Source organism: Lissotriton helveticus, chromosome 4_1 (genome assembly GCF_964261635.1).
Source record: "Lissotriton helveticus chromosome 4_1, aLisHel1.1, whole genome shotgun sequence".
Lineage (NCBI taxonomy): Eukaryota > Metazoa > Chordata > Amphibia > Caudata > Salamandridae > Lissotriton > Lissotriton helveticus.
The window spans coordinates 1,891,344,700-1,891,358,769 of record NC_136063.1 but is presented as its reverse complement, the minus strand read 5'-3'; the positions used below and the strand labels follow the sequence as shown (position 1 = coordinate 1,891,358,769).

At 46.1% G+C, this 14,070-nt stretch overlaps 1 protein-coding gene across 1 annotated transcript in view; it reads left to right on the top strand.

Annotated features, from left to right (window-relative positions):
* The first annotated feature begins 5,345 nt into the window (after positions 1–5,345).
* Positions 5,346–14,070, top strand: part of LOC144829415 (sodium- and chloride-dependent neutral and basic amino acid transporter B(0+)-like) — a 54,823-nt gene continuing 46,098 nt past the window's right edge. The window contains exon 1 of the mRNA XM_078688537.1: positions 5,346–5,551. Coding sequence (XP_078544663.1) covers positions 5,492–5,551 — 60 coding nt within the window. The 5' untranslated portion in view covers positions 5,346–5,491. The remainder of the gene's footprint in view (positions 5,552–14,070) is intronic.

Sequence of the window (14,070 nt, the reverse complement as noted above, 5' to 3'; positions counted from 1 at the left end):
CAGGGCGTACCGCAGGGTTCGTCCCTGAGCCCAACTCTATTTAACATCTATGTCTCCCCCCTGGCAGCCATCGTGGAGGGGTATGGTCTCCGCCTGGTGTCCTACGCCGACGACACGCAGCTGGTCATCTCCCTATCGCGCGCGTCCGGACTTGCGGCAGACATCTTCAGGAACTGCATGAATGACCTTGCTGCCTGGATGTCTGCCAACTGTTTAAAGCTAAACGGGAGCAAGACCGAGGTGCTCGTGGTGGGGGGAGTGCCGTCTGCGTGGTCGTCGGCGTGGTGGCCACCGTGTCTGGGGGAGGTTCCTGCTCCCTGCCGCGAGGCCAGAAACCTTGGCGTATGGTTGGATAAGGACCTCACCTTTGGCCCACATGTCGGTCGAGTGGCAGGGATCTGTTTCGGTGTTCTGAGAGCTCTCAGGAAAGTATTAGATCTGCTTCCCACTTCTGCTCGTCAGACACTGGTGCATGCCCTGGTTACCTCCCGACTCGATTATGGGAATCTGCTCTACCTGGGGGCCTCAGGCAGGGTCCTCGGCCGCCTGCAGGTTCTACAAAACGCAGCGGCGCGGCTGGTCCTCAGACTCCCCAGGAGGTCATCCGCCAAACTGGCCTTGCGGGCGCTTCATTGGCTCCCCATAGAGAGGAGAGTGGAGTTTAAGGCTCTTGCCACTTGCCATCGTATCCTGAGTGGCAAAGCACCTCTCCCGCTCCAGAGCCTTATAGCCCATTATGAGCCTGCACGCAGTCTCCGGTCTTCGCAGACCGGGCTGTTAAAAGTCCCAAGAATATTTAAAGCTCGCATGGGAGGCAGATCTTTCAGATACCTTGCTCCCAAGCGCTGGAACAATCTGCCACTGGAACTTCGGTTGGAACCCTGCGAAGTCCAGTTTAGAAAAAAACTTAAAACGCACCTGTTTCAGTAGATAGCTTGGTTGGGAGGAGGGGGGGACAGCCACACCACTTGCCATAGCGCGGAGACACGCCAGTGGCGTAATCAGGCGCTTAATAAATGTCCAAATAAATAAAATAAAGTCAAGTTGTCCCTAAAAATAGCATTAATGGAGCATTTACATCCCCTTCAATTTGAATGTCTACATGATAAAGTCTATCAGGTGGAGCTACATGGGTGTCCGCAGTTTTAACAGTTACAAAGGTAGCAGTTGCTTTTGCCTCTAGAAACAGGTAGAGTGTCTGGCGTACTACGATAACTTTTGCCACGCAGTTGAGGAGAGTCGCCGCCCAGCTTCTGTCCAGGAGGAGGGTTCTCACCGTCTGGGGCATATTTCACTGTTAAACTGGCAACTTTCTTCTTCTGGAACGGAGCTCTATATGGAGGTGGTTCCTCTTTCTTAACTTTCATTTCAAAAGAGCGCTGCAGCTCCCGCTTGGGATGGTAGGACTCGCCCTGTCTGCGATCCTACTTTTCTCCTTGGTTACACTGTTGATCTGACGATCCCTGAAAGGAATGAGGAGAGCGCGGATCAGGAACCTGGAACCAGTCTGGAATCTATCATGTGGCGCTACACGGTTGTCCGCAGTTCAGTTGCTTTTGCCTCTAGAAACAGGTGGGGTGTCTGGCGTACTACGGTAACTTTCGCCACGCAGTTGAAGAGAGTCACCACCTAGCTCCTGTCCAGGAGGAGGGTTCTCACCGTCTGGGGCATATTTCACTGTTAAACTGGCAACTTTTTTCTTCTGGAACAGGGTTCGATATGGAGGTGGTTCCTCTTTCTTAACTTTAAAAGAGCGCTGCAGGTCGCCCTTGGGTTGGTAGGACTCGCCCTGTCTGCCATTCTACCTTTCTCCTTAGTTATACTGTTGATCAGACGATTCCTGAAAGGAATGAGGGGAACGCAGATCAGGAACCTGGAACCAGTCTGGAGTTTTATTTTTAGAGCGATCATGTAATAATATCTATGCTCAGAAGCGTCCTGAGGTGGTGACCCACAACGAGACCTAGGCTTCTGTTGCTGCTTAGATTTGTCCCATGTCTTTTATGAAAGACAGGATGACCCTCTTTCCCAGGAGGGGGCTTACCTTGAGACTGATTAGAAGGCCGAACGCCCAAATTATTGTGACCTAAGGACGGGATAAACATCAGCAATAATAATCGGCAACTCACGTTCCCGATCAATGTCCGCCACCGCCGAAAGGTGTTGAAAAAACAATAAGAATGCTGCTTCACCTTTAATATTAGAAAGAATCATTTCAGAGACTACTGGAAAAATATCCATAAAATTCATTGCTAAATCCAGGGCTGGACCTGCCTCATGTTTGTTCTGTACTTGTAGAGCCGCGTGAATGGCATGAGCAACAAATTGGATCAGGCATCTATAAAGGATAACTAGCTGAGCATAAAGCAAACGTACTTCAGCCAAATTGGCAATAATATAATTAGGGTATGGAGTAAAACCGCCCAACACAGGCCAAGTGGTCCGTAAATACTTAAGGGGCCCATTCAAACAGTAGTAATAGGATGGGGTAGGGAGCCATTAAACCAAATTTAATGCTCCCTGGCCATAAGAGGAACTTCAACAACTGCAAAAGGACGATACGCTGCTGGAACAGCGACAGCAGCATAAGCATGAAAAGAATTAGCATTCGCATCCACAGCAGGAAACATTACCGTAACCCAGGAGTAAAACATTTCAAAATGGTATGCAGGATCCATCTCAAATACAAAAACAACCGGAGACCCCGCATTGGAGACTCCATTCTGTAACAAATGGCCAGGTCCTCTCTCGACCAGAAACAGCATCCTAGGACAGGTTTCACCACTCATCAGCCAGGATAGCTTGAATCTGGTGGCGTAGTGAGCACAGGGTGATGCCCCAAACTGGTTCCAGGATGCTTGTTTCCGGTCCAGGGAGGAGCTGGCTTGGCAGTTCGGGCTGGACTGTTTCCATTAAGCACCGGATCAAGACTGATTTGCATATGCAGCGCTGGTAGGCCTCAGGGTAGCCATGCGCTATACAAATTTAAATTCATTCATTCATTCATTCATTCATTCATATGGCTGGGTCTAAACTGTGATGGCATGGTGAGCAAAAGAACGATGGATTAACACAGATCTCTTGACTGGGGGTGAATGTTTAATTTGCTCTGCATTCCATTCTTCATCTGTGTGTCTTTTGCTTTCTCGCCCTAAGTGCACCAGATATGCCCAGATGTGGGTCCCAAGCTCACAGTGCCACTGGAATCAAAGTACCCTGGCAGATAAGGGGTGATGTCCCGAAACCGGTTGCAGGATGCATGTTTTTGGTCCAGGGAGGACCTGGCTTGGCATTGGCAGTTGGGGCTGGACTGTTCCCATGAGGAACAGGGTCAAGACTGATTTGCATGTGGCTGGGTCTAAACTGGAGTGGCACAGTGAGCAAGAGAACAATGGATTTAACCAAGATCTCTTGACTGGGGGTGAATGTTTGATTTGCTCTGCATTCCATCCATCATCTGTGTGTCTTTTGCTTATGGGCAATTGCAGCCTAAACCTAGGCTTGCCTGTCCTTTGTTTCAGTAGACAGACTGTAGCCTAAGCCATGGAAAAGGGAAGAAATTACCAGAACCTGTTTTTATGGTGAGAGGAAGGTTTGTTCTCCATCAACAGAATGGCACTGGTTATAAAAGTGACACACTCAGAACCTAGAATCAAAACACTCCTGGAGCTGAGAAGATTCCGAAGGACTGTTCCACCGTCTGAAGAAGTGAGACTTGACTTCCTTTGAACCCAGGACCTCAGAAGTGACTCCAAGGATCAGTTCCCTAACCTCGTATTTAAGCAACCGTACCAGAACAAGTTTCCAGAGGCCTTTCCTGCTTTCCAGCTAACCAGACCCAACTGAACCTGACTTGGTTCCTTCGGCTGGCTTCTGTGGGAGTGACTCTTGAGCCCCTCCTCCTCCAAGTGCTGTTCTCTAGATCGTGGGTCCTGGGTCGTGGGCCGGAGTCAGAGTGTAATCCTCCCTGCTCAAATGAAGGTTTCATTGGTTCTTACACAGCACAGACAGATGCCCCCTTACATTGACACACTCGCAGCTCCTGATCTGCGGCTTCACTGTATCTGATGCAGCATGGCACAGAACGATTCAGGCCTAGCATCGCAGTAACTCACAGCACCGGATCAGTGGCTTTGGTGCATCCTATGCAGAGCAACACAGAGGATGCATTGCAGAAGCACACAGCCTCCGCACCAAGGATCCCAGTGAGCTACGCCTTGTCCTTTACCCTAACGGCACTCCATAGCAGTCAACCTGAACTTTTGACTTTGTCCCAGTCAGGCACAACCAGATACCTACAGTCGGCATTTCACTCCTTTTTTATGCTATTTTGACCCTAAACTTTAAAAACTCATACCTGATGTTCATCTTTTTTGATTTCTGATGTTTTGGTGTCATTTTTTTTAAAATTAAAATAATCTGTCTTTAAAATTCGTTTCGGATTTTTCTTGTAGTGTTATCACTTTATTTTCTGAAAAAGTGCTACATAAATAGTTTACATATTACCTCTAAGTTTAGCCTGACAACTTTTGTACCAAGCTACTAGAAGGCTAAGCACATGCTTATTTCATGACTTTTATGGTTCACCCTGATAAGGGTTTTGATTATTATTACAGAGAGTAACTCACGCCTCTCAACTAATAACCGTATTTCTTACAGCTTACTTATTTATGTACGGTTTTTATTTGAAAACAGCTAAGCATATTGACAACAAATGAAGACGAGGTTGTGAACTCCGGTGAGTGCTACCATCATGTCAGGTTTTATGTTGTCTACAGCGGTGCTTTCCCCTGCCTTGCTGAAAGTTTCAAGTCACAAAACATCTTAAAAGGCTTTTCTCACGAACTCCCTTGAACATACCTCTGGGCTCAGCGGTGCTCCTGAGATCATTTTGAAGCATAAGATGTAAACCTACAAACACTTTACAAATGATTCGTGTTATTTACTATTCCACATAGATACATGAGCATCAAAAAGGCAGTAAATCAATATGTAACCTGCCAAAGTATTACCAATGTATAAACTATTTTAAATGTCTTCTAAATTGAAAAGTGATAGGTAACCTGACTGTCAGCGGTGAGCGCCTGGTTTCAACACCGGCGATGTGGATGTGAGTGTTCAAAGATGTGGGTTTGCTAATCCCACCCCTCCCGCCTCAGAATGGAAATTCCTAATCGCAACCTCATGTTATCGCCATGTCATGAAAAACAATGAGCACTCTCAGGAGATGCGTATTGAAATTACAAAATCTCGTCGCTCTGCTAATGCTGCAACGTTTCCTGTAATTGACTCAGGGGCAGGCAGGGAGGCGGTCGGCTGCCTTTAAAAGGGCTGGGAGCAGGGGCATGGCCACTTGGCTGGCATACCTTTCCAGGTGAGCCGGTGTTGAGAGGAGGTTCAGGGCCGGGAGTGAGCGCAGCCGCAAGAAAGAGCACAGGCAGAAGCAAATAACACTCCCTCATAGCTCCCCGCGCAGGTACACACGGAGGCCATGGGCATATCACTGCCGGGATTCCTGAAATGCTGTGGTCGGACAGCCAGCAAGGACTTGGTGAGTGCAGCGTTTCTTCACTTGAGAGGTTCACTGTTAGACCACCTTATCTCTTAAGGGCGCATGCTTCTTTCCCGGAGACATGCTGTCTGATGTGTGACCTGACTGCCTCTGGCACTGAAGCATCAGCAGTTCTGGCCTTGCACAGGACGCAGGGCAGTTACTACTCGTTTAAGTTATTTGCCGTTAAAAGAGTTATGCTGTCTGGAGAACCTGTGCGCCTCGGCACCCCCTCGCCCGTCCAAACCCCGTGCCGTGAAGCAGGCTTGGGCGGTGCACCTGTTGCACCCTGGGAGCAGGTACTGGCGCCGGCATCAGCGCGGCTCGCCTCGGGCGCTGCGCGGCATGCCAGCTCGCATGCATGTTAAGGCTGCTATTGTTCTGCAGGGTGGACGTGTTCTTGGCAGACTCCCCTCCACCGTTGCGACACAGCGCCCACGGTACACCAATACTTGGAACCAGCCCCAACTTGTGTCACGCACTTGTGGGGTTTGTGTTCCAAGAGGCTGCACTCAGGAACATTTTAAGGATTTTGGTGGCCCTGGGTCAAAGGTATTTTGGGGCCCCCTTTTTAGAACAGCTTTTAATGTACGATCCAATGTGCGCTCTTTCATGCCATCTTTGGCCAGGGCAATGCCACTGTGCAGGCACTAAATTCTTAATATGTTTACATCTACTATTTAGGGCTATAAAGTTGTGTTTTTAATCTCTGTGTTGCCCTCCCATTGCTCATATATACCTTTTCTTCTTTTGAGCTAAAAAAAAGATGTAAGTTGTATCTTGTGTGAAAATTAAACACAACATTTCGCTGCAAATTGCCTGTAATAGACTCTCACACATCACCCATGTTAAAAATAAATTAAAGTAAAATGGTATTTATAACAATCTGTTTAAGAATTGTTCAAGGTCATCAGGGCAAGACTCTGCAGAATAGAGCTGGCTCTATCAGGGGGCTCCCTCAGGGCCCTGGCTAGAGCCCACTTTGACCATTATATGGACACCCGAGTTTCCGCCATGAGTCACCGAAGTCTGCCCTCGGTGCTGTTGTTCAGCACTTTTTTTTTATTGCTACTGTTTCTTAAGCAGCGACCAAACCACAGGCTCCAGGTGCTAAGGCTGCTTCGGCGAGCTGTGGCATGCTCACTGCCACTACCACACTTACTTCAATATTTAATGACACCTTTGTGAGGCACACCCTGCTGTCCCTGCCGTGAAACATCCCGGTTTTATAGTATTTATTTTTTTAACATTTCATTCTGTATTTATATATATTTAATTTTTGGCCATTTCATCTGTATTTATCCATATTTATTTTGTGTTTTGCGTATAAATGTAGTTTTAAAACTACATTTCCATATTTATTTATATGATAGACACACACTTATACTTTGATGTCTGTCGTGTTTTAGCAATTTAAGTTGCCAAATATTACATAACAGTACATCCAGTGGCAAACATTAGCATTATACCACAAAATGTCTGTTGACAAATGCAGTTATTTAAAGAAATTTCATCCCGTTTTTTTAATTTCCCATGCTGTCCATCTGCTCAGCTGTTGGCCTAAATTCGTGAAAGACAGCACGAAGAGTCACTGAAAAGAAGCACATTTTTGTATTTATCCATTTTTTAAAATAAATACAGACAGAAAACACATTGTTTTCTGTCTGTATTTATCTGTAAAAATCCGTAGATATAGTATACCGGGCATTGTCTGGGGCATAGCAGGGGCGCCCTCGGCCCTAATACACGCAAGGACAAAAGGCACCATTTCAACAGCGGTTGGCAAAGCCAACAGGGCTGACCTTAGAAAGAGTGCAATAGTTTTTGGAATGGTTTTTGTTGTTTCGGAAACATATGCAACTAACTTATTCATCATACGAATATGAAATATACAAAAAAAAGTCGATTATGCAAGGATGCCTTCACCGATGGTGCAAAACAGCCAATGGGTGACATGGGCTGAGATGGGTGGAAGCAAAATGTTAGTGTCACTTCCCCAGGCCGCTGGTCAAAGACGGTTGACCTAAAGCCCCTGAACATATGTATGTTTACTTGCTTTTTATTAGGATATTTTTAGAAGCTATGAGGCTGAAGAGACTGTCTCTGTGCCAGACCTGAAAACAGCCATGTTTGCAGTGCTGCAGGTATGTCAGCATCTAGGCCCCAATGCCACTGCTACTGCAGGACTAACAATCCTTATGTCCCTTATTCAGTAATATTGAAAAGCACCCCACATCTGGCATTTTGGTCCCCAGAACTACTGCCTCAGAGGTCATATACGCTTACAAAACAAAGATGTGGGCAGATGTGTCGAGTGTGCTCTTCTATTGTTAAGGCAGAGAAGTTCAAGTTTGAATATTTTTAGAAAAGTCTATTTTTTTCTTACCTGAAGTATAGAGATACATGCAGACATTAACAAGTTGTGAAAAGGCGTAAGGTGTGGAGTGGTCATTGCTTTACAAAGCAATATGTCAGCTCAGCAGAGTTCCTAACGCTCAGCAGAGTTCCTAACGCTCAGCAGAGTTCCTAACGCTCAGCATTCTATAAATGACAGGTTTGCAGCCCTGTTGGCAGGTTGCAACGTGAAGGGGTGAGTGGCCAGTGAGTGGGTATCTTTCTGTCGTGCCCTGGGGACAGTCAGTCTAGACTCGCTGCCTTCAAGGCTTGTTCAATTAAACTCGATCCGAATAAGCGTTTAATTCCTGAAGGAGGCGCTGTTATGTGGCAGAATGAGACACGAAAAAGACACACGCTTGCAGACACAAGGCTGACCCTGAGGCCAGACCACAAGTTTATTATATACTCGAGGCGCTGGAGGGAGATTGCTCGAGGGCTTCGAAGCATGCACAGAGCAGTCCTGGAGAGAACTTAGATCCCCTGCAGCGCCCCGTGGTGAGACTCGCTCATTGTCTTATGTGCAGGGAAAAGCATACATTTCAGCTTTGTTAAATCCAATCTATTTCCAATAGGCTCATCTCAAACACAATCGTTATTTCACTCCTTTTAATGAATACTCTAGGTTCCCACTTGCACATATAGCAGCAGCCAGCTAGTAAAGTAGACTACTATTGAAGTACATCATGTAATGATATAGGGGTCGATTCACAGAACTAACTTAAGACAAAATCCTAAACTTACTACTTTTGGTATTCACAGAAGTTAGGATTTTGTCTTAAGTTTGTCTTAAGACAAACCTAAGACAGACTTAAGACAAAACCCTAACTTAAGTCTGTCTTAAGTTTGTCTTAAGACAAAATCCTAACTTCTGTGAGTACCAAAAGTAGTAAGTTTAGGATTTTGTCTTTAAGTTAGTTCTGTGAATCGGGCCCCTATAGTTGCACCGAGTGCTTTCTTTGTCAGTATGGCCTCGCAGCACTTGCAGAGTTCAAGTCCCTTCACGCCATGCTGTCTGGGATTCTGTCACAGACTAGTCTGAGTTCAGGTGGTTTGGTATATTTAAGTCTATGTGTTAAATTCAGGTACTTTCCAGATGAGAGTAGTGGCATTTGCATTTCCTAGTTTGAAGTGTATTTCTGAGATAATTGATAGCATTGTATGTTGATATGGATTCCTCTAACATACATGTTTGTTTATTTATTATTAGGGATAGTACTGGGGTAAGTTTTGTGGGATCCAGCTATATGGAAAATACCATCGGTGTTGAATAGGTATTCAGAGTATTGCCTGATATGTTGAGTTACTTTTATGAGGACGGATCTCTGACACCAAATTATATCGTGTATCTGGCCGATGATGGATGCATGTAAGGTATTGTTTCAAATGATTTCTGTTGGATGTGGGTACTAGGTATTTAAATGTTCTGCCAACTAAGATCTGCTGGGAAACAGCACAAGGTGGCACAATGTAATTGGCACAATCAGGTGCAAATAGAACTCACACGGGAATGAAATTCCTTGTAGCCACCCTCCCGAGGACCAAACTGAGGACAGAAGTGTCAGTCTTTTTCACCACAGGCTCTGCCACCAGACAACAGAGTTCTTCCAACTACACCCATTCTGCTTGTAGTATCCCAGTAGTGCCTCTCAACTAGGAATTACCCGTGTAAAACAATGCAGTCCATGTCCCGCCAAACCCAGGAGAGAACAAACCAAATAAAACGGTGTGAAAAGGTGAAGGGACGTCCAGTGGTCTGCAAAGAGAAACCAGTGGCAGCAAAAGATGATATCATCGGCGTGGAGCATGATTTTGACACAGAGAGAAATCAGAGAGGGAGACACAAGGCAGAATTTGTGGATCCAGAGAAAGTGGTACTTAGTTCAGAGAATAGCTGTAGCGAGGAAGTTATACCTCCCTGCATGTGACGCTACAGGATCCCATGTGTGTGGGAAATATGTCTCCTTGTTGTGGTGGGAGAAAGAGCTGGAGGTGAAAGGAAGACAACATATGTCACTGGGATTAGCAATTTCGATAATAGCACTAAATGGCTCTTAAAAATTACCTGGTACAGAGGAAGTATGTGAGAATGAAAACATCACCCCATGTTGAGAGACTCTAGGAAGCCCTCACAGCATAGAAGAGGAAACATCACATTCCTGCTAATTCCCAATCGATTATTTTTATATAGCTTTAGTAAACTGTCATGTGAAGAGTCCCACGCACTCTGTCTCTCTTCCAACACCGCCGGACCACCCACCGGCCACCGTTCGTCGCACTGCAAAATAGCATAAAGTAGTCTTGGAAAAAGAACCAGCACTGCTGTACCATATGACTGGCGTGGCAAGGATATGGGAGCCAACCCCTGGAACTGAGCGGAACCCTGGTTGGTACATATGTTAGTACTGAAGACAAAAGCCTGGAGATACTGGATGGGTAAAAAGAAGGGTGGAAGTCTTCACAAGAGCAGGGATGTAACCAAGAATTCAGGTGGGTATGGGACACTCTAAACAACTTGACTGACACTGGAGACAGCAATTTTGCTTCTGACACAGATTCTCTTAACAAAGTAGGCATGGCATAAGTAAGAGTCTTTTGCCTCTTTGTCGCCAGTTTTAAGTTGCTGATATATCTCTTATTAAGAAAACATAAATGTGTGGTGAGCAAATGTATTTCTACAGCTCTACCAACAGCTGCAGGTTATGTATTTTCCTTCAACACCTTACCTGTCATGGACTTGCTGATAGCTCTATTCCTGGTCATAGGGATGAGTTCAGCCATAAAGAGTTAAGTGTTTATTTTCTGTAAAACAAGTAGAGTGGTTTCATTGATGCAGGTCTGAATAAAGACTGACCCATTGCCAGGACCAAACCTCACATGTACTCTCAACTAACTCCACCCAGCCAACTCTGACTCCACCACTACCACCTCTGCCATTCACAGCCATCTTCACCACTGGGTAGCATGGTTCCTTATCCCAACTCTGTGACCTGATCCCAGAAAACCCAGCGTACAGGATTGCCAAACAATCATTGACCACCCTTCCTACGTGTCCCCCATTGCTACCATTCGATTCCATTTAAGTTGGACACCCCCACTGAAACTTAGTCCCTCCCCCACCAGATTAATCCTGCATGAAACTACCTAACTTGAATCTGGAAAAGCGTGATGCTCAAAAGAGCATCAAACAAATCCAACACCAAGAAAAGGTGCACACCTCACTCAGACCATCTCCATTGCCACCTTTAGGGCTCTCCGCTGTGGCTCTCATCCCTGACTCCAGAACCTAACCACCTCCATAAACACCTCCTTCATCCTTGGAGCAAATATGAGCCCTAAGTGCTCTACAAATGCCCCATCTTAAATAGCAGATATTTATTTATTTATTTGTTAGGCGCACAAATCATCCCCAAGAGGATCTCTTGGAGCCATAGCCACGGAAGACAGTTTGCAGTGCAATATCGAGGTTAGAGATTAAACAACCAGGTTTTCTGAAGTTTTTTAATGAAAGTAAGATCAGGACAGGAGCGGATGGACATGGGCAACCGATTCCAGTGATGCGGAGCTAAGAAAGAGAAGGAGCGACTCCCAAATCTAGTTTTATGGATGCATTTTGAGCATAGCTGTAGTAGATCTCTGGATCTAAGCTTACAAACTGGGAAATACAGATGTAGTTTGGTTTTCAGATAACAAGGTCCCTTTCCGTGCAAAGTTTTGCAGACCAAACAAAGAAGTTGGAAGAGTGTACGCTATTTTATAGGTAACCAATGAAGGGAGTGCAGTTGGGGTTCCGATGGGGAACGCGGAGCAAGATTGAGGATAAGGCATGCTGCTGTATTCTGCACCACCTGAAGCCTGGAAAAAAGGCCTTCATTCATACCGACCATTAGGGTGTTTCCATAGTCAAGGCGACTTACTGTCAGAGCCTGGACTAGTGTCCTGAACCTCAGAGGAAGATTATGGCCTGTCCTGTGGAAGAGGGGAGGTGGTCAAGGACCAGCTGGGGTATTCCGCCTTCCAGAACCCATCAAGCCCTATTACCTGGTCGCCTCAGTCTTAGCATCCCGTGAACACCTTTTGGAGCACATGCCACTGCCAAATGACACATCTGGTAGCCACTGGAGATTTTTTAATTTATTTTTTTAGAGTTTTATATAGCTCAAACTTGACCCCAAGGTATCGGAGCACTTTACATGAGTACCAGTTACGTTACAGATGGACATATTCATTTTTGTTGGGCACAGGGAGATTAAGTGATTTGCCCAGAATCACAGGATGTTGAGCGTCCCTGCCAAGACTCGAACCCAGTTCCCCAGGTTCGAGGTCGACCACTCGCTCTGGCCATAAGTCCACAAGCTCTCCACACACAAGACACAAGAGGAGGCCAGAGATACCGCAAGCATCATCCTTCACCAGAGAAGGCTGCACACACAAGACTGTCAGGCATGTACTCCTGAATGCTAATCTGAGCTGCAGCAGGCTCTATGGGGAGACCACTGAATAGCCCTTGGAATATGTTGTAAAGTCCAAACTATGTGCTCAATCTTCACTCCTACCCTCTCTACCTGAGCTCTAAAAACAAGTTCTTAATAAAGCAATGGCCTGTTCGATATCATCAAAGTATCAATCTCCCACACAGTATGGCAGTTCACAAACTGCAAGATCAGGAAATAGCTTTGTTGCATCCAACATCCTTTCTTTATGAATGAGTTGAATACTGCAACCATTTTTACCATTCACATTTTCTAATCTTGCCCTGTCCTTCTTGCATGATTTCGTTTTCAGATTCATGCCTTTTACCATCACTCCCTGTAGATTTAATGTGCTTCATTTATGATGCAATGTTTCACGTGATGTTGTCTTTTAGGACTTAGCATTGTGCATATATATTAGCCAATAAAAGGTAAGTTACCCAAAAAGAAGTGTTTGGTATGAAACATAGAAGTACTGAATTAATGTGCCTTATACAAAGACAGGAACCGGTAGGGGTCAGTGACACATTAGGAACCATGAGGGGAAAACAGCTGTTATCCGGGTAATTGCACCCAGCTTCACTTCCTCACCTATGAACTGTCCTATAATGCAGTACTAGAGGGGGTAAGGAAGAGGCCAAGGGGAGACAATAGAAAACATGAAGCAGGTCTCAAGTTCATCTCCCATTCCTGCCATCAATAGTGCCCATGCAACCCTAATGGCTCCACAGCATATACAGGGTGTCATCTGCGATTTTCACCCCCTCTGCTCCAAATATCAAAGTTAGAATGATTGACTTCCCCCTCATGAGTTATCACCACAGTCCATCTGTGTCCCGAATGTTTATTGTTGACCCCTGCAGGGAGGGACACCAAAGCACTTACCGGGGGCAGGGAGAGGAAGCCCTACATCTAAGCCGCCACCGCCAGGAGTCTCCAGCTGCAGGGATCAGCGCCGCCGCTCCGGGACCACAACTCCCGGCTGCCACTGCGGCGGCACAGCTTCTGTGACGCACCGCAGCGCCAGGAGGCGCCATAAACAGCGCTCTGCCCCGCTTTGCGGGACGACGAGCTAAGCCCGGGCAAAGGGCGGGCCCTCTGTGGCCCTCAGCGGCACGAGGAGGACGGGGACGGGCCATCCCCCTTGTTATCCCCACAAGAGAAGGTATAGTGTCTATTTTCACTTGTATAAGACTCATAGACTTTCTGTTTCGCCAACATAGTCACATAGCATAAATCATGACATCCAAGGGGGCCTATCCAATTTTCTTTCAAAAACGAAGCCCGGGCCAGGAAATGGACACGTATACTCAAAGGCATAGAACCCTTAGTACTATCAGCGAAACAAACACGGATGCTCGGCGTCAACTTTTAGATCTAGATCCAATTCAAACCCTCCCACAAACCCCTGTCAGACCGGAAAAAATGTCTTACTGTGAGGAACTAAATGCTTTGTGCGGGACTAATTTTCTCCCTGTTATAGCCCCTTCCCCTGTAAAAGGCTCTACTATCGACCATTGCGCAGATATTCTTGGCGATCCACGCCCATCACCCAAGGAGGATAGCAGCCAAGCTAGTGGACTGTCACATGGCCAAAGTGCGAAAAGGAAGCACAAAGAGGTTAACGAATACGATACAGAAGTAAAAATACAA